The sequence below is a fragment of the Nuphar pumila genome, chromosome 2 (assembly GCF_984573655.1).
Source record: "Nuphar pumila chromosome 2, dmNupPumi1.hap1.1, whole genome shotgun sequence".
NCBI lineage: Eukaryota > Viridiplantae > Streptophyta > Magnoliopsida > Nymphaeales > Nymphaeaceae > Nuphar > Nuphar pumila.
Window position 1 is genome coordinate 10644982 of NC_143250.1, and position 19564 is coordinate 10664545.

General features: G+C 38.6%; 1 protein-coding gene across 2 annotated transcripts in view; it reads left to right on the forward strand.

The window, feature by feature from the left end:
- LOC149844729 (succinate-semialdehyde dehydrogenase, mitochondrial-like) overlaps positions 1–19564 on the forward strand; it is a 157153-nt gene that overhangs the window by 58847 nt on the left and 78742 nt on the right. For both annotated transcript variants that reach the window (XM_089995230.1, XM_089995236.1), the window contains exon 13: positions 17328–17413. In XM_089995230.1, the coding sequence (XP_089851356.1) occupies positions 17328–17413 (86 nt within the window). The remainder of the gene's footprint in view (positions 1–17327; positions 17414–19564) is intronic.

A 19564-nucleotide genomic window follows, 5' to 3' on the forward strand; every position in this document is an offset into this window, starting at 1 on the left:
TTGCTTAAGAAGCATTGAAATGAAATACAAGAGGGGCTGCACCCCTTTATATACACAGCTGAAAGAGGACTCAATAGAGTTGTTGGACACAGTCCAACAACTCTATTTAGAGCTGTTGGACTGTGTCAGTCCAACAACTCTATTGCTAGTCAAGTCTGGACAGGACTTGACTAGCAACAGTCATTCTAGTTCAAACTGAACTAGATGACATAAAGACAAAAAATAAAAATAAAGGAAAAAAATTACAGAAAAGAAAGAAATGAAAAATGTATTTATATATATATATACAGTTTTACATTTTAACATTCACATTTGACCACTGATGCATCTTACGCAAAATCTTCAGTGAACATGCACATACACAACTATTGAAACATGTCCACAATGCATTCATTCATACACAATCAAGAATGTACATATAAACCAAATTGCATATGCATACGAACACTTGCAACATGCATTTTGCTTTCATGATTCATATCATGCATAACATCCAAACATGCACATAATCATGTTAATGCAACATTAAAATAACTTCAGAAATTACGTGTTAATGATATTCACATTTATGCCAACAAAACATTCAATTGCATGAGTATATATAACCAAAAACACCTTTGACATTATGCAACAAATTTGGGCATGCTCGTGATACAGAACATAACTGTAGTGCCCCGAAATTTTAACCCAATTTTAGAGGATTTTTTTTAAAGCAGCAAAAATATTCAAATCTAAATAAGATAAACATTTCAGGCGCATCACAGGAATCCTCAAAGCAATTACTTCATTCTTTACTAATAAATGTTTGAACGTAAAATCAGAGTTTAAACCAACTAAATAACATAAGCAACTTTTGACATCCCGGGAACACAATAGATCATATATCTTGGTCCGTACACCATCCCACAACCGCTCTTGGACTTTTACTCTTCTCTTGATAAATAATAAGATGATTGTGTTAGACTACAACCAGTCTGTGTAGGAGAATACTATGATTTTGTAGAAGTATTGTGTAGCAAGTATGCAATGTGTATGATTAAATATAGGCAGTAAAGCATGATATTAAGCATGACATAAGAAATAAGTAACATGAATTTAACTTATTGCATATCACAATTCTACTCGCAAAAACATAACAAGAATTGACATCTAATCAAATAAGTAAACACTGGTTTAAATACTTAATCACATGTTCAATTTTCTAATCCCAAGTGAACAAGTGCAAGTATAAAGCTCACAATATTTTGTATGATCTCACAATTATAAGTCTTCAACTAACATATATGAACAACAACAAGCTCAAATCAAACTCACAGATATACTGAATTTATTTTATGCTAAATTAAACAATCACATGCTAAAAGTAACTATTAACATGTTAAAGTGCAAACCTGCCAACTCCCTACTCAACTGATATACACACAATATTTTTAGTTAGTATTTTTCTTTAATTATTTCGCGGGTACACGCGGGCCAAGACAACCATTTCAGAAGAGAACATTCGGGGGTTTATTATTCATTGGTGTTTTATTAACCCAAATATTCTAACTGAAACTATAAATCCTAAGGGAGCGGCCAGTGACCGAGAAAACCTCCCAAATGCCCAAAACCAAAACAGGATGTATCTCCAACTTCTGTAGAAGAGGAAAGAGCTACCACCTAGGACATATTGGTAGTCCGGGTCTCCCAGCTCCGAGGACTGAGGATCAACGAGACATTGTCGCTTGAAACAAGAAGCACATGTCCCTGCAGTTTCGTACCACCTACCCTCTCCAAGGTAAGCCCAAATCTGAGTGGGTTGATCTTTTCATTTATTTAAAATTTTCCGAAGTACAGAGGCATTTTCCCAAAATTAATTTCCTACTACTATAGTAGTAGATCACTACCCTTTGTGATCTTACAAGGGTATCCAAACCAATTTTTTGTCTATTTGATTGCACTGACCCACTCAAAGTGCTCCGGTACTTTTAAATCAGTCAAGCACGGATGCCCCAGTACTTTTAAACCAGTCAAGCTCACAAAAATTAAATTTAAGTTTTTCACCATTTTTATTGACATTGAGTGCAAGCTCATCAACCCAAGTACCCACATCAGGTACTCACCCATATTGCCCATTAGGCAAGATTTCCCAAACTCACCCTCTGAGTGCTCCGGTGCCTTTAAACCAGTTGAGCACGGATGCCCCGATACCTTTAAATCAGTCAGGCTCGATTACCAGATCATCATTTATCATCATTACATGTATATTTTTTCAATAGCAAATTGCCACAACATACCATTAGGTTTTGACTTGTGACGTCCCAACACATGGTGACGTGCACTAACAACTCTTGCAAAATAAACAAAGACCTGTTTGTTTCCATTAGAGAGTATGCAGTGTAATCTCAAAGATTTGGTAATACAACTATATGCTTTTCTCCAAACACATTCACATTTGAACATTGCACAAGATATGCAGCTTTGTTGGCATTTGATAATTTCAAAAAAATATGTGGTTTATTAGGCATTTGCACTTCATAAAAATATGCAACTTAACATGCATTTGCTCAATAGAGAATAAGAAGCTTAATAAGCATTTGAACATAAGAGAATATGCAGCTTAATAGGCATTTGATCATAAGAGAATATGCAGCTTAATAGGCATCTAAGCAATCCGAGATAAGTATCATAACAAGAGAAAAAATATCGTAGGCACAGTCAATATTTCAGACCCAATTGTATATCAATTCTAAGTAGAAAAAGAAACCAATGATATATTTCAAAGCAAGATGTATTTTCAATCATTAACAATCAAGAGGTACTAGTGAGATAGCATGTATTAATACAATTACTAGCATCAGATCTCACAATTCTCATAAACGAGTATGCCTATAACTAATGAAAACAAGTTTCAGGTCAACTTCACTGCAAATATGTGGTCAAAAGTATGAATCTGAATAATCGGTTGCATGAGTAAACCACAAATATGACCTTTTTTTCTATATACTCAAGCATATAATATACCTTTAGTTTTATTTAGTGAGTTCAACACTTCCTACTTCAAGCATTAAGGCATCTCTAAACGTTCTATACATGTTTTTGTGCTATCACAAATCGACATTTGCTAACCCACAATTTGGAACACACAATAATCTGAGTATTAAAATTTAGAACATGCGATAATTTGGGTATGGGAATATACTCAGAACATGAAATAATATGAACATTAAAATGCTAGCACCTGTGGTAGTTTAAGCAAGGAAATTAATCAGAACACGTGATTACAATTTCAGAACATGTGGTACAGTTAGCATGGAAAATAATCAAAACATGCTAAAATCTGTATATTAAGACGATAGCACCTGCGATTGTAAAACCCGCAAATAAAAATTTTTTTTATTGTTTTGGACCCGGCCCGGGTCGGGTTCGGACCCGACCCGGGCCCCTTCTTCATTAGGGTTTTAAGTAACCCGAGCACTTCCGAGCGCCGCACACCCCCCCCCCCCCCCCTTCGAGATCGGGCGAATTAGGGAAACCCATCGAGGGTTTCCCCATTCGTTGCCCCCTGTGCCTTTAAGAGAGGCGTTGGAGGGCGAGGGGAGTCACGCCTCCCTCTCGCAGCCCTCGCCCCCCCATCGCGCCGGTCTCCTCCCTCGCTGCGCACGCTGCCGACGCCGGCCACCGTCTCCCAGGTACGCCGTCTTCCCTCTTCTCTTCCTCACCCCCTCTTTGTCACCTCGCCGGGAGGTCGGCAGGCGGCTCACAGCCCCCGCCGCGGCCTCCCACCACCCCCCTGTGCCCATCGGGGCCCCGACAGGTGGCCTACGCGGCCCCTGTCGTTCCCTTCTCCCTCTGGGATTCGTCGGAGTGCCGGCAGGGGGCCGATGGCCCCTGCGACACCCCCCTTTCTCTGCCACCTTCGTGCTGTCGGCAGGGGCCCCGCCCCTGCCGTCTTGTGGCCATCGGCAGGGGCTGCCCCCCTGCCGTCTGGTGCTTTCGGCAGGGGCTGCCCCCCCTGCCGCTTTGAGGCCGTCGGCAGGGGCTGGCCCCCCTGCCGTCCTGTGTTGTTGGCAGGGGCTCTGCCTCTGCCACTTCGTGCTGTCGGCAGGGGGCTCAGCCCCTGCCACTTCGAGGCCGTCGGCAGGGGCTGCCTCCCCCCTGCCGTCCTGTGTTGTTGGCAGGGGCTTAGCCCCTGCCACTTCGTGCTGTCGGCCCCTGCCACTTCGAGGCCGTCGGCATGAGCTGCCCCCCTGCCGTCCTGTGTTATTGGCAGGGGCTCAGCCACTGCCACTTCGTGCTGTCGGCAGGGGGCTCAGCCCCTGCCACTTCGAGGCCGTCGGCAGGGGCTGGCCCCCCTGCCGTCCTGTGTTGTTGGCAGGGGCTCAGCCCCTGCCACTTCGTGGCCGTCGGCAGGGGCTGCCCCCCCTGCCGTCCTGTGTTGTCGGCAGGGGCTCAGCCCCTACCACTTCGTGGCCATCGGCAGGGGCTGCCCCCCCCCCCCCCCCCCCTACCGTCTCGTTGCTGTCGGCAGGGGCTCAGCCCCTGCTGCTTCGTTGCTGTCGGCAGGCAGGGGCTTGTCTCCTGTCGCTTGTCTGTTTTCGGCCAGCAGGGGCACACCCCTGCTGCCTCCCTCTTTTCCGATCGACATGCCGATTTTCTATTTCTCCGCATGATGATTAGAGTAGCACTGAATTCTCATACTTTTGCAGACATCGTATCGAACCCCGCTCTGGCTCCGCGGCCTGAGCCTCGTATCATCTACACGCGTAGACGCACGCAGCTGCACGACATCCCGATGTAGGGGAAAGTCGCACGGAGAGTTTGTATGAACAAAATAAAATAAGACTTCTGAGATAGAATAGTTATTTTACATACCTGCTTATCTGAAGATCTGAAGAAGTATTGACTAGTCAGACTTTACTCATTTTGATTTTTTTGAAATTGCATGCTTAATGTAAATTCTTTGGGTAGACTCATTCTAGAAAAAATCAAGTAGTTTAAGTGACATACCTGTTTACCTGTAGAATTACTTAACTCGTGATTGTCTGTTCGGCATGCTTATTCTTTGAAAGTGCATACTTAAGGTAGACTTTGTGAATAAACTCATTTCTGGAAAGAAAACCACTGCAATTACTATTATAACCAAACCTTAAGGCAGGTATGGTATAAATTTGACGAGAGGGCATGGAGAACCTTGAAGTAGGAACTCAACACTTTATATAGATGAGTTAATGTTGGCCTCCACAGGCCAAATTTCTCAAAAGAGCAATACATGTCATTTATGAACCAAAAGAATCATAAAACATTATATGTTGCCCTCTCATCGTAGTCGTACCTCTAGGGAGGTACAACCGTACTTTTGGCCAAGTACGTCCCATGTGGGTTACGATGGTTGGAGGATGAGGTTGTAGCAACCTCGATGAGTGCAATTAGCGCAATGCTGAGATCACATAAATGGTGACATTTCGCCTTCACAGGAAGATGCTCGAGTGGGTCTAATAGACCAGAGCATGTAGTATGGGGGCGCGGTTAAGAAACCCCCGTCGTACCCATTCGATCTTCACGGTTCATCAAGGGAGAGGATGGATGGTACAAAAACTTCGATGGACAGGTTGTTAACAACCACCCAACGGGCAAAAGACTCGGCTTCCCCAGTCATGGGAGTTAGGGGAATTGGGATTACCATAAATTATCTTAGGTGGTAACACCCAGGTACTTCTGCAGAAGTTGGATGCATCCATGGGCCACGAATGCCTTTGGGGATTTACTCTCTTGGTCACTGACCGTCCTTTTAGGAGCGGACTCGGTCAGCCATCCGAGTTAATGAAAACACCTGACATAATAAACCCCCGGATCGGTTTCGGCTGTTTCTACGTTTCGCGTCTATGCGTACCCACAGGCTAGTTAATATCAGAACTTAAAGAATATCTTAATGAATAGTTGTAGATGATTGAGACTTGCACTGCTTGAAATGCTTCAACTAACAACTCTTTGCACATATTACACTTGTTAGAATAGATTACAATTGTATTGATTGCTTAAATATCATAATTGCTTATCTCATGAATGTCCTGTTTTATTTTCATTCTACTTATCTGTTCGTGCACCTATTGGTTTGTTATGAAACTGACCCATTTCATGGGCAGGTGAGGAGTAGGACTTCACTGGTGGCCGATGGCGTGGTGCAACATGGATCAAGATTTATCTTCTTTCTGCTGGCGGCTTGGCTCTGGGTCTTTTTGGAGTTTTCTTTAGATTTATTGAACTTTGGAACAAAATGCTCATTTTGTAATAAACTGCAGATTTTTAATCTATTGCCTTATTTCTTAAATTCCTTTAAGTTGTTGTACATGTGAATGATGGTTTTTCAGCTAACATACCAAAGATTGTTGACTTGTGTTCCTTTCTAAATGTCTTCCGCTGTCGTTTTTAAAAGTTAAAACTTTAAATCTTTCAAAGGTTTTTCGATAAGGTTTTCGAAATCACAAGTCGAAATTTTGGGGCGTTATAGCGACAATTTAAGGAAAATAATTCTCTTAGCATACACTTAAGGAATCCGAGCCTTAATGAATTTAGTAGTTAATGATGATAAATAATTCCAACAGTGTTTAACCCCATATCGTCAACCAGTGCTAATAACACGCAAGATGCTATTCTAGTGGCTGGACCAACAAATTTTTTTTTATCCTATCAGGAACTCTGTGTGAAACGGAACAACACAGAACCCTTTCAAATCATGGAGTAGGATTTTTTTTTTATCATGTATTCGTAACATGGAAAATGGTATCCTATACAGCTATTCAATGTTTTCTGCACAGATCAAAAACCTCAAATACGAGAATAGAACATGCAACTCACCCACCTACGGTAACAATCACTGTTTGATACCCATTAATAGTACTATTCACCACCAGATTCTTGGGAAAATTTTCTAGAAATTCACCCACATGAACCATCGATATTTCCTGGAACCGGATGGTTCCTGTACCCATAATAAGTCTAAGTATGCTCCACACAAACAATTTTACGGACAAGTTGACAACACTATGTGTATAAAAACACCCACCACTTAGGTTATACTGAGAAACACAAAGAAAGAAAATACAACAGTAGGTAAAACTCCTTTATAAAAAGATTCAGAACACCAAATCTATTTTAGCACAAAAAAAAAAACCTCTATGGGTGTCGGTTCACCTATAGATGAACAAATTCACATTTAAACAAAAATAAAACTTCAATACCGACTTTACCAAAATTGATATGTGCTAAATCAGAAATCCAAAATTTATGTAGGCACGCTGACAGAACCAAGATTCTGCCCTTATAGTCTGAATCTTCTCTAATGAGATTGAGCAGTACCATATCTCGGGCTTGAGACAAGCACTCAACAAAACCATAGGTAAAACCATAGGTAAAACCTACCTCTGTTGAGCTTTTTTTCCTTTTTTTTTTTCCTTGCAGAGCTTTGCTGTAGTCGTGCGCCCTTCGTCCTTGGTCGTGTGACGGTAAGAGGAAAGGAGGGAGATAGAGAAAGAGAAAAGGGCGAATAACGGAAGGGAGAATGGGGTTAAAAAGAAAGTGCGTGAGGGTCGGTTAGAGAGAGAATCAGGGAGGAGATCGTGGGGGAGTGGGGGTCGGTTACCCCAATTTTCCAGCGGCTGCGTGAAAACCCTCTCTCATTTAACTCAAAAGCAAACCCTTTTTAGGGTTTGCATAATCCTCTCTTTTAACCTTAGTTTTTTTTTATCGTGCTTTCATTTTAACACACATGTAAGTGCGACTTTAGATCGACTGTGACCCGCGACCCATTTAAACTTTGGGTCCAACTTAAAACCATCCGGATCTAAGGATCCGAATCTTTTGATTTGGACTACGCCCTAATGGATACTATGGGTCCAGGACCCAATACATTTATGGATCCTATTAAGCAAATTCCGGATCCGCACAAGGATCCAAAACATTATAAAATTTCCGGTACGATTTCAAATATGGTTTCCAAGGTGCAATCTCCATTAAAATTTTAAAATATTCAGTATCCAAGATCCAATTAGAATTTTAATTGGACCCTTACCATATTTAAATCTTTGAAGTCCAGGATCCAAATGAAGTAGTGTGGATCCAAACGTCGCATAGGCTACTACGGATCCTAATAAAGTGTTATAGGTCCAAAATAGAAATTTTATCATTAATATTTAATTTAAACTTTGCGGACCCGCTGAATTCATCCTCGATCCAATATCCAATATAACCATGATATTGAGGATCCAATATCAGAGATCTGATCCATTTGCCTAAAATCCATTAATGGTTATCCAATTAAAAATGTTCGTGATTCAATATCTAAGATCCGAACATGATATCGAAGGTTCAAACTAGATATTAGGGACCCAATCATTGAAGATCCAAATAGGATTCCCGAGATCCAAATTAAAATGATAGAATTATACTTATACTAGCTTAAGGACATAAATTTCAGGTTTATTTATTTGATAAAATCACGGGTATTACAATAACTACATAGTTCAGCGAAACAAAACATACCATGCTACTAATCTGAATAAAAATCTAAGTGCCACAAAAACCATGGTGATCTGATCGGATTGTACAGAGCTTGTCATTCAACAAATCTGATCAGAGCACACAGTGCAATCATTGTCAGACCCGATCAGATTGTAGGTGTTCAAGCAATGCTCAAGCTTGGACAGCTTGTACCCTCGCAAATAGCAGCCTGAATTGAATATAAGCAAGTATGATACATTTTGTACAATAACATGCTGTAAATCAGCATGTTACTGGTGCACTAAGGCAAACAACAGTCTCAAAACTCAACCGATTATACTGAAGTTACATGGGCATGCACAGAAAGAAGGCATAGGTTGTATGAAAATATGAGTCTGTACAAAGAAAAAAAATCAGATTCTAAACACATATAAATTCAGACTAGCATGATCAGGTCCTTTCCCAAGGTTTATCAAACCCTAATTAAGCTTTCACCGAATCAGTTTTAACATGGTCCAGACCTCATGAAAAGCAAATCTTTTTGATGGGCATGAAGCATATCGTGATTCACAAATTAAACTGTACATCAAATCCGATCCGAAAACCACATTGATGATTAATATAATCAATTGCATGCGCATGTTTCACGTTTTTTCTCTAAAATTTACAAATTAACAAGAAAACATCTTTAGCGTAATTCTGGGCATAAAAATCTGTTAAAAAGTCATGCATTAAGTCAATCATCAATGCATGAAGAACATTATCAGCGTATGTGAAACTCTGTACATACGAAAATCTGTATATACTTTAATTTTGGACATGCAAAAATAGTCTGTCCATGTTCTGGATAGGGTCAAACTGTTTAAATTAGGCACACTGGTTCATATTAAGCAAAACCAGGAACACGGAAAAATTTCCAGAATTTTACACTAATCGAATTACACTTAAATGAGTATTGACAGTAAAAATCGAATTACACTTAAATTAGGCACACTGGTTCATATTAAGGTTTATATAGGCTTCAAGGGCGTCACCCCCCCCCCCCCCCTAATGAAATATGCGGAAAAGAAATGTATGTCCTACAATGGACATTCACACATAGAAATCAAAGAACAAGTCCAAAAGAGGACATACACAAAAGCCAATAATGGCTAGAAAACATAAAATCTTATAAAGGCACTAAAGGGCTTGAAGAAGCCACACTTTACAAAGGGGGAGACCTCACTTATTTATAGGCAAGAGAGGAGTGAGGGAGAGTTAGAGAAAAGCAAGAGAGAGGGACCATTGGGAGTCCCAACAAGGAGTCGTTGGGCTCCCAACGGTCACAATTGTGACCGTTGGGGGCCCAACGACTCTTTGTTGGGCCCCCCAATGGCTCACAAAAGAAACAAAAAAGACAAAAAAAAAAAGAAATAAGAAAAAATAGAAAAAGAAAAAAGGAAAAAGGAAGAAAAGGGAAAAGTCTAAAATGCCCCTATTGGGCGAGTTTACAAAACTACCCCTTATCGGGTAGTGACTGATAAATATATATATATATATATATATATATATATATATATATATATATATTACATATATTTTAACACCCTCCCTCAAGCTTTACGGGGATACAACGGAAAGCTTGTTGAGAAGAAACATGAAACGAGGAGCAGCAAGAGCTTTGGTGAAGAAGTCCGCCAACTGGTACTCGGATGTGACGTAGGGAAGTGCTATGGTTCCTTTTAGGTATTCATCTCGAACATAGTGGCAATCCATCTCAATGTGTTTAGTACGCTCATGGAAGGTGTGGTTGCTTACAATATAGATAGCATTCTTGTTATCGCAACACATCTTCGAAGGAATTGAGATGACGATGCCCATATCACAGAGGAGACTTCTAAGCCATACAAGCTCCATGGTTGTAGTGGCCATTGCACGATATTCCGCTTCAGTTGAGGACAATGATACTTTATGCTGCTTCTTGCATCTCCAAGAAATCATAGTCATCTAAGAAAACACAAAAACCAGTGGTTGAGACTCTATCATTGGGATTTCCTCTCCAATCAGCATCTATATAAGCAATTAAATCAAGGGATGATGAGGAAAGAAAAACTCCCTTAGTTATGGTGTTTTTAATATATCTGACAATCCTTAAGACTGCACTCATGTGCACAGTTGTAGTGTGTAAATACAGTTGTTGTTATAGTATACCAAAAAAGTGACCTTATGGTTGTTGATTTTCATAGTCCCGATATTAGTTGTTGATTTTTAATGTTCCGATGGATGATGTTGATTCCTGATATCAGTCGAGGGCTAAATTTGGAACTCAGTAATAAAATATAACTTGCGTGCTAAGTTACCTTGGGGACTCTACTTGACTTCAGTTATTCTTACCCGTTTGGAGTATCCGCAGGTAATGGTAATAAAAAGAGGAACTTAAATTATGTGCATTTAATAGGGACATGCATATGACAAAAAAACTCTGATAAAAGATAATAATTTATTCATGTATTGCACTAAGATCATGTATATTCCTGCTATGCATTAGATCATGCATATTTACTTGTTCCTTTAATTGTGATATATTGGTGAATACATGTAAAATGTCTTTATTACTTAAATTATGGTTTCTATTATTTATTAAATTGTTCCTTCATGCTTAATAAGTGCTCTCTATTAATGAATAGTTAATTGAGTTATGAATTTGTCATAATTGCATCCCTCTAAAATATTGCATGAATCTTATTTATGTTCTTTTTACTTATTTGTTTCATTAAAGGAACACCACCTGTGTATAACTGTTTAGTTATACACTGCCGGTCTCAAGCCCGGATAAAGGAGGAGGGTTGCGGTAGGCCTGTGACAGCCAACATAAAAACTTAGTCATACCCTATGAATATGAATCAATATGAGAATTTCGTTGGGGCGTTCCCTACTGAGCGACGCGCTGTACTCTATAGGCCCAGAGGCAGTGATAAATGGGCAAGGGTTGCTAGGTCGTCGCCCAAAAGCGACGCGTCACACCGGCACCCGTGTGTGGTTTCAAATAGGCAAAGGTTCCCTCACTTTGTTGGACGGGTGGGGGTAAAGAAGTTAGTCCAAGACCATAAAATTAGGTTAGCCACTTGGAACATAGGGTCTTTAACTGGTAAGTTGGTAGAGTTAGTAGATGTTATGTGTAGGAGAAAGATTGATATTTTATGTCTACAAGAGACCAAATGGGTAGGTGAGAAAGCAAAAGTGATAGAACTTTGGGGATATAAGATTTGGTATACAAGAATAAATAGGAATAGGAATGAAGTAGGGATTGTTATGAGACGTGAGTTTATAGATAATGTAGTTGAGGTCCATAGGAAGGGTGCAAGGATTTTACTTATTAAATTAGTATTAGGTACATATATTATTAATATTATTAGTGTTTATGCACCTCAAGTAGGTTTAGATGATTCCATTAAGTGTCAATTTTGGGAAGATTTAGATGGAGTAGTACAAGGGATATCTTATGGAGAAAGACTTTTCATCGGCGGTGACCTTAATGGGCATGTAGGATTAGTAGGGATGGATTTGAGAGTATCCATGGAGGCTATGGTATAGGAGAAAGAAACGAAAGTGGAGAAAGGATTTTAGATTTTGGTTTGTCCTATGATATGATCTTAGCAAACACTTGGTTTAGGAAGACAGAGTCTCACCTAGTAATATTTAAAAGTGGGGTTAATACGAGTCAGATAGATTTTTTCCTACTTAGAAAGAGAGATAGGGGTTGTTGCATCGATTGTAAGGTTATACCGGGAGAAAGTGTAGCTACACAACATAGAGTCTTAATTTTAAATCTTAGAATTAGACAATGCCGCAAAAGGGATGGACCTATGTCACAGGGATTTGGCTAGCAAGGTGCCGCACCCGCGTCGACGCGACTCGACGCGGGTGCAGCACCGGGTGCGGTCAACCCGATCCTGGGTGCATTGACCGCACCCAGGATCATTTAGGTCCATTTTTTTTTTGGATTTTTTTTTAAAATTTGCCCAAATGGGCTGTAATTTTTTTTTTTTAAAATTATGCTGACAGGAGCTGACAGCTGCAGCAGCTGTTCTGTCAGCAACTGACAACTGCGAAATTTGAAAAAACCCGCGTGTTACCTTGACCCCCTATATATATGTATATATATTTTACATTTTTGCCCCTGCCGCACCCCCGCACCCCCGCACCCGGGTTTTTTGGAATTGCCGAATCCCCGCACCCGCACCCATGTGACATAGGGATGAACATAGGATAGATCCTAGAATTAAGTGGTGGGCACTGAAAGGAGCTAAACAAGGAATGTTTGTAGAGCAGGTAGTTAAGGAAGCTGATTGGTGTCTCGAGGAGGATTCAGAATCAATGTGGAATAAGATAGCGGGTGCCATGAGAAAGGTGGCTAAGGAGGTATTGAGTGAGTCTAAAGGCGGTGCACCGCTAGATAAGGATACATCGTGGTGGAACGAGGATGTCAAATTAGCTATTAAGGTTAAAAAATAGTGTGTTATAGAAATCTAAGTAAGAGTCGTGATAATGAGAATTTGGAGAAGTATATGATACCAAAGAAGAAAGCTAAAAAAGTAGTTCGGAACGCGAGGGATAAAGTATATAAGGAGGTTTATGACAAGTTGGATACCAAAGAGGGCGAGAAGAATATTTATAGGCTTGCAAAGATGAGAGATAGGAAATCGAGGGATTTGGGTATGGTTAGATGTATCAAAGATAAAACACAAAGGGTTTTAGTCAAAGATGAGGAGGTTAAGGAGAGATGAAAAGATTATTTTGATAAGCTATTTATTGAAAGTCATGCTCAGGATCTTGGAGACTTCTCCATTCCTTTTCATGAGATGAATCGTGACTTCATACGCAAGATTCAAAAGAAAGAAATTGCAGAGGCTTTAAAGAAAATGAAATCAAGAAGGGTAGTTGGCCCAGATGGTATACCTATCGAGGCTTGGAAATGCTTGGGAGAGAAAGGTTTAGAATGGTTGACAAATCTTTTTAACAAGATTTGGCAGACAAATAAGATGCCTAATAAGTGAAGGAAGAGTACTTTGGTGCCTTTATATAAGAATAAAGGTGATATACAAGATTGCAAAAACTATCGTGGTATAAAACTCATGAGTCATGCTATGAAACTTTGAGAGAGGGTGATTGAGTCTAGGTTGAGGAAGGTTGTCATGATATCGGAGAATCAATTTGGTTTTATGCTTGAAAGATCAACTATGAAAGCTATACATCTTCTTAGACAACTTATTGAGAGAAATAGAGAGAGGAACAAAGATTTGCATATGGTTTTTATTGATTTGGAGAAGGCATACGATAGAGTACCTAGGGACGTTCTCTGGTGGACAATGATGAAGAAAGGTGTTTCTCTCAAGTACATTAGTATAATTAAAGATGTGTACGAAGGAGTAGTAACCAATGTCCGCACTTGTGAAGCGGTGACAACCAATTTTCCTATAACGGTTGGGTTACATCAAGGATTTGCTTTAAGCCCGTTCTTATTTGCTATAGTGTTGGATGAGCTTACGCGATCAATTCAAGAAAATGTGCCGTGGTGTATGTTGTTTGCTGATGATATTGTTTTGATTGATGCGTCTAGAGCTGGGGTTAATGCTAAGTTAGAATTATAGAGACAGACATTGGAAGCAAGATGTTTTAAGTTGAGTAAGAGTAAGACAAAATACATGGAATGTCGGTTTAGTAAGCAACGAAGTAGTGATGGGAGTGTAGTGAAGCATGGTGAGCAAGAAATACCGGTGGATGATTGTTTCAAATATTTGGGATCTATCATTCAAAAGTATGGAGAAATTGATGGAGATGTAAATCATAGGATAAAGGTTGGGTGGGTGAAATGGAAAAGTGCAACTGGAGTGTTGTGCGATCGTAGAATGCCATTGCGGTTGAAGGGAAAGTTTTATAGGGCGACTGTTAGGCCCGCTTTACTATATGGTATGGAATGTTGGGCTGCCAAGAGACATCATATTCAAAAAATGAGTGTAGCTGAGATGCGTATGCTGAGATGGGTGTGTGGAAATACAATAAAAGATAAGATTCAGAACGAGGAGATACGTAAGAAGGTAGGCGTTGCACCCATTGAAAATAAGATGAGAGAGAATCGTTTACAGTGGTTTGGACATATTTGACGAAGGCCTAATGATGCTCCAGTTAGAAGGATGGAGAAATGGGAAAATATTTTAGTTAAAAGAGGTCGGGGTAGGCCTAGGAAGACATGGATGAAGGTGATAGGAAAGGATATGAATGCTTTGAACCTCACCGATGACATGGCATTGGATAAAAATGATTGGAGGAGAAGGATTCATGTGGAAGATCCAGAATGATTTTCTTTTTTGGTTCATATCGCCGACCCTAATTGTTTTGGGATGAAGCCGTAGTAGTAGTAGTTGTTGTTGTTGTTTCATTAGAGGGATTCATACACAATTTTTTTTGGATTCTAACACCCTTACTTTTTTGTTTTTCGTAGCCTCAAATGCCTAGTGAAATGACTTGTTTCGAAATGAGCTACGAGGGGGCTACACGATTGCTTGACAAATTCTTTTTGACTGCGTGAATCTTTTTTTTGCTTATGTCTCATACTCTATGCATTTTAATAAATAAAGTTTGAGTTTGGTATGGTTTGAAAGATGAGTATATAAGATCCCTTGTGGTAGGGGTTGTGTTTAACTGTAAGGGCCCCGATTTATGAGAATGTTTCTGCACTTGTTTAAATTTTTTTTGTCACTTTTTCATAGGTATGAGTTGGGGTCGTTACATATCATGGATAACAAAGATTGCCCTTTCAACTCAGAGTTTAACAATTTAATCAAATGCACGTTTAATCAGAAATTTTGAATGCCTAGCTTATTATCCAAAAATTTGTCCACACGCAAAGTGTCACAAATCTGTCCACTTGGACGGTGGAACAGGTTCAGCTATAAGCACGAAATCAGAAAATCGAGTGCATGTCATGAAGGAAATAAATAGCTGATTTAACATCATACATATGTATATATATATATATATATATATATATTAGTATTCTAATTTAGATTTTTCTCCTTTCTTTTTTTTTTCACCAAAAACATCACATAAACTTAATTTTGGCTATTTCTCCCCGTTCAAATCGATAGAGGAACCCGTACCTTCGATTGAAAACGGAAAAATACGAAAATACTTGTCGGATGCCCAAAACGGAAGGAGATCCCTCTCCTTCTTCTTCTTCTTCTTTTCTCTTTCTTTCTCCTCTCCCACGATTTTCTCTGTCTCCCTCTTTTTCTCTTTTTCTACTTTTTTTTAAGCCTTAAATAGGGATTGGGCTCCTCTAGAGGGTGACACCCCTCTAGAGTCCCATCTAGATATGCGATAGAGTTCTAATGTAGAACTCTATCTCTAACCCCCTCTTTATCTGTTTTTTTTAACTACTTTATTCCTTTATTGTTTTTATTTAATACATGTGGGTTCTTCCAGAGGGTGATGCCCCCTCTAGAATCCCTACCTAATAGGTAGAGTTCCACAAATGTGGAACTCTGCTATATCCAAAAGAAATTTCGGAATTAATTAATTTTTAATATTTAATTAATTATTTATTAAATAATAAAATTTCAGAAAGTTCCAGAGGGTGTCACCCCTCTGGGAGTCTTTTTAACTCCAAATTTTATTTAATTTAACTTATATATTGAATTTAAAACTTTAAATTAGTTGAGCTTTGATTTTAAATCTGGATCCAGATCCAAATCTATATCCAATACCCATATGGATCTTAGATTGGACCAGATCCTGATTAATATGGGTCTTAGACTAGGTCAAGATCCATATCAACTTGGATCATAAGGATCCGATCCGATCCAGAACTGGTCACATCGACATAGGTCATTTTTGAAAAAATGCGATTTTCGGGCCAACCGTAGCCCGAATTTAGAAAAACAAAATATCAATGTTTTAAGAATTTTGAGATGCATTTAATGATATATTACCTGAATTTCGCCTGAATTTAACCCGAATTTTGCTCGATATTAAATATTAAAGGTTAAAAATAAAATGTTTTTTCTAAATCTTAATTTGCTTGTTTAGGTCTTGTCAATGGGTCCTGGGCTACACCCAGACTCTCACGCCACCTAAAATCAAAGATTTCTATTGATTTTCAAAGTACTTGGACAATTTTTTAGAAACGGCAGAATTTAAAATGATAAAAAACACACGCTATTACAAAAAGAGCGGAAGTACAATGGATAACCCAATAAGGATAAACAACAAACAAAAGAGTGCACAAGCACTTAGTCCACCAAGGGGACAATACAATCAAGTGAAACACAATCAAAAGAACACAACAAAAGCCACTATGGGCAAGCACAAATCATAAAAAATATGCTCTTTCACTTAGAAAATGCTTTAGAAAGCACTAAAGAAATACAGGAAATAAGTGCCTTTAAATAGGCGCTTGAGGACTCAAAGGGGCTGATCTAACCAGTCATTGGACCAGCCCCAACGGCTATATTTATAGCTGCTGGGACTGGTCCAACGACTAGTTGGACCAGCCCAACAGCTATATTCAAAAAGGAAAATACAAAAAATAAAAATAAAAATGCAAAAAAGAAAAAAACAGGTCAGTCCCTAAAGGACTGACACCTATTACAATGGGAAATGATTGAAATACCCCTGACAGGTATTTCAGTTTACATAAAACAGACTATATATATATATATATATATATATATATATATATATATATATATATATATATATATATATATATATATAAAGGACACACTTTAACAATGATTAACTTGCATTTAAATATTCTAATTAACATCTGTTTTTGTGCTTTGTGGAATTTATTAACTTGATTATTACAGGTATTTATGAAAAGTTTGCAAAAGCTTTTGCTGCTGCTGTACAACAATTGCAAGTTGGGAATGGATTGACAGAAGGTGTTGCCCAGGTCTTGCATCTTTCATCTAGATTCTTTATTATGTAGTGGTGTCAGAGATATTAGTTTTATTAATGCTTTAAATTTTTAATTTCAATTTTATTGAGTTTCTCTGTAATAGATCACATACATGTGATGTTTTATGCTTACGACCCTTTAATATCTGTCTGGAGCCATTTTTATAAGTCAACTAATGAATAAAACAATGTAAATTGCACACCTTTGGTCTTCGTCAAGTTTGATCTGTTGATGAATCTTTTGATCATTTAACTTAGGATGAAGTTTTCATATTTATCAAAATAGTTAGTAGTATATATATCTGCATTTTGCATTGACATCACTGTCATTTCATCATGACCTAACACTGAAAATCTATCCAACAGAAGTAAAGAAAAATCCCAAAAGTTTGCATATATTTTAGTTGTGATAATCCTTTTTTTTTTCTCATTATCTAGGTCCATCTCTTATGGGCATGTTATGGGTTTTGGTTACAATACACTCTAGTGCTTTCGGGTAACATCTGGTGTCAGATTGGTCAGTTTCTGGCCATTTCAGTGCCAGTATCATGCCAGTAAAAGGGATTATTTTGTTTGCCTGGTGAAACAGGCTAAGATCAAGCCACTATTTGTACAAAGTGCATTTGTGTGAATGTGCAGGCTATTGCCCACATAGTTGGCAAACTTATGACTCAGACTTGGATTACTCGACCCTTGACTTGGGAGCCAGCAGGTTGACTCAGTAACTTGGCCGGGTTAGGACTCCACATTTTTTTAGTGTTACTACACAAATGATACATGGAAATAATCAATCTTTAAGGTGCAAACTCACTAAATTTAGCACGACATCCATAACTAAGCTATACAGATATACAACTATACATGATCATTAACATTGATGATTTAACAATATTTGGTTCTTCATAACAAGCACCTTTCTATGAGCATTGTGCATTTAAACCATAAAATGCATGATAAATCTGGATCGGTAATCCTAAATCAGTGACCTATTTGGGGTCTGATCCAGGTCTACTTGAGATTCCTGAGTTGACTTGCCAGGTTTGCCAACTATGATTTCAGTTTCTTTCTGTGGCAAGGCCAAAAATTGGCAGATGGGTCACAGCCTTTGAGATGGTGCTGTCCGTGCTTGTTTCTGACATCACTACTGTCTGAAATTGTTCAAAGTGTATTGGAGTTTTACAAACTAAATTCTTTGTTACCTTTCGAAACTTTTGTTGGTCTTGTACTTCAGAAAAAAAATACCTAATTTACCTCTAAAAGTAGTATTAGGAATTTCAAAAGGCTACCCCCTTTATGGTGCTGTTTAAAGAGTAATTTTTGTCATGTATATATAACAGTTTAAAATTAAAAGAACATCAAGGTGATGTCTTTTTGAAATTTATATTATTAAAAGAAGCACCTTTAGATTATTTTCGTCCTCTTTATGCTGATTACATGTTTTGTTTTAGTTGTTGATTAAAAATACTTAATATTTAGTAAGTATTGTATTGGGGAGTCATGAGGATCTCTTTGCCCCACTCTCTTTGTATTTCTTGACTCTCTCCACTTTCTTATTTTCTCTTCATCTCTCATTGAGATGTATTACGATATATTTATTTACAGTGTACGTGTATCTATTTCTCTCTTGATCATGTTGTGTTATCATCAAATCTTGTTCCATCTATACAAGGACTCTATTAATGTTCAATATGAATTTTAGACCATGTTTTGTCATGTCTTTGCTTACTATATTCATGCAAAACTTCAAGTGTAACGACCCCAACTCATACCCCTTAAAAAGCATGGATTTTTTTTTAAACCATTGCGGAAACATTCTCAAAGACCTGGGGCCTTTATAGTTCCACTCACCATTGGATAATTCAACCAACCACAAGGGATCTTACACTTATCCAAACCATAGCAAACCAAATTGTATTTATTTAAATAAGAAATAGTAATCTTGAGATAATTGCATAAAAAGAATGAGAGTGCATAAACAAGTAAATCTAAAGAAAAACATAGCCACGCTGTCCATCTGTGACGTTGTCTAGCAAACGTGTAACACTCGTAGCTCTCTTAGAAGCGAGTCGCTTCACTGATTCTCTGAGACTGTGAAAAACAACAAAAGTAAAATGTCAGAAATCTGAAAAATTCTGCGTACAGATAT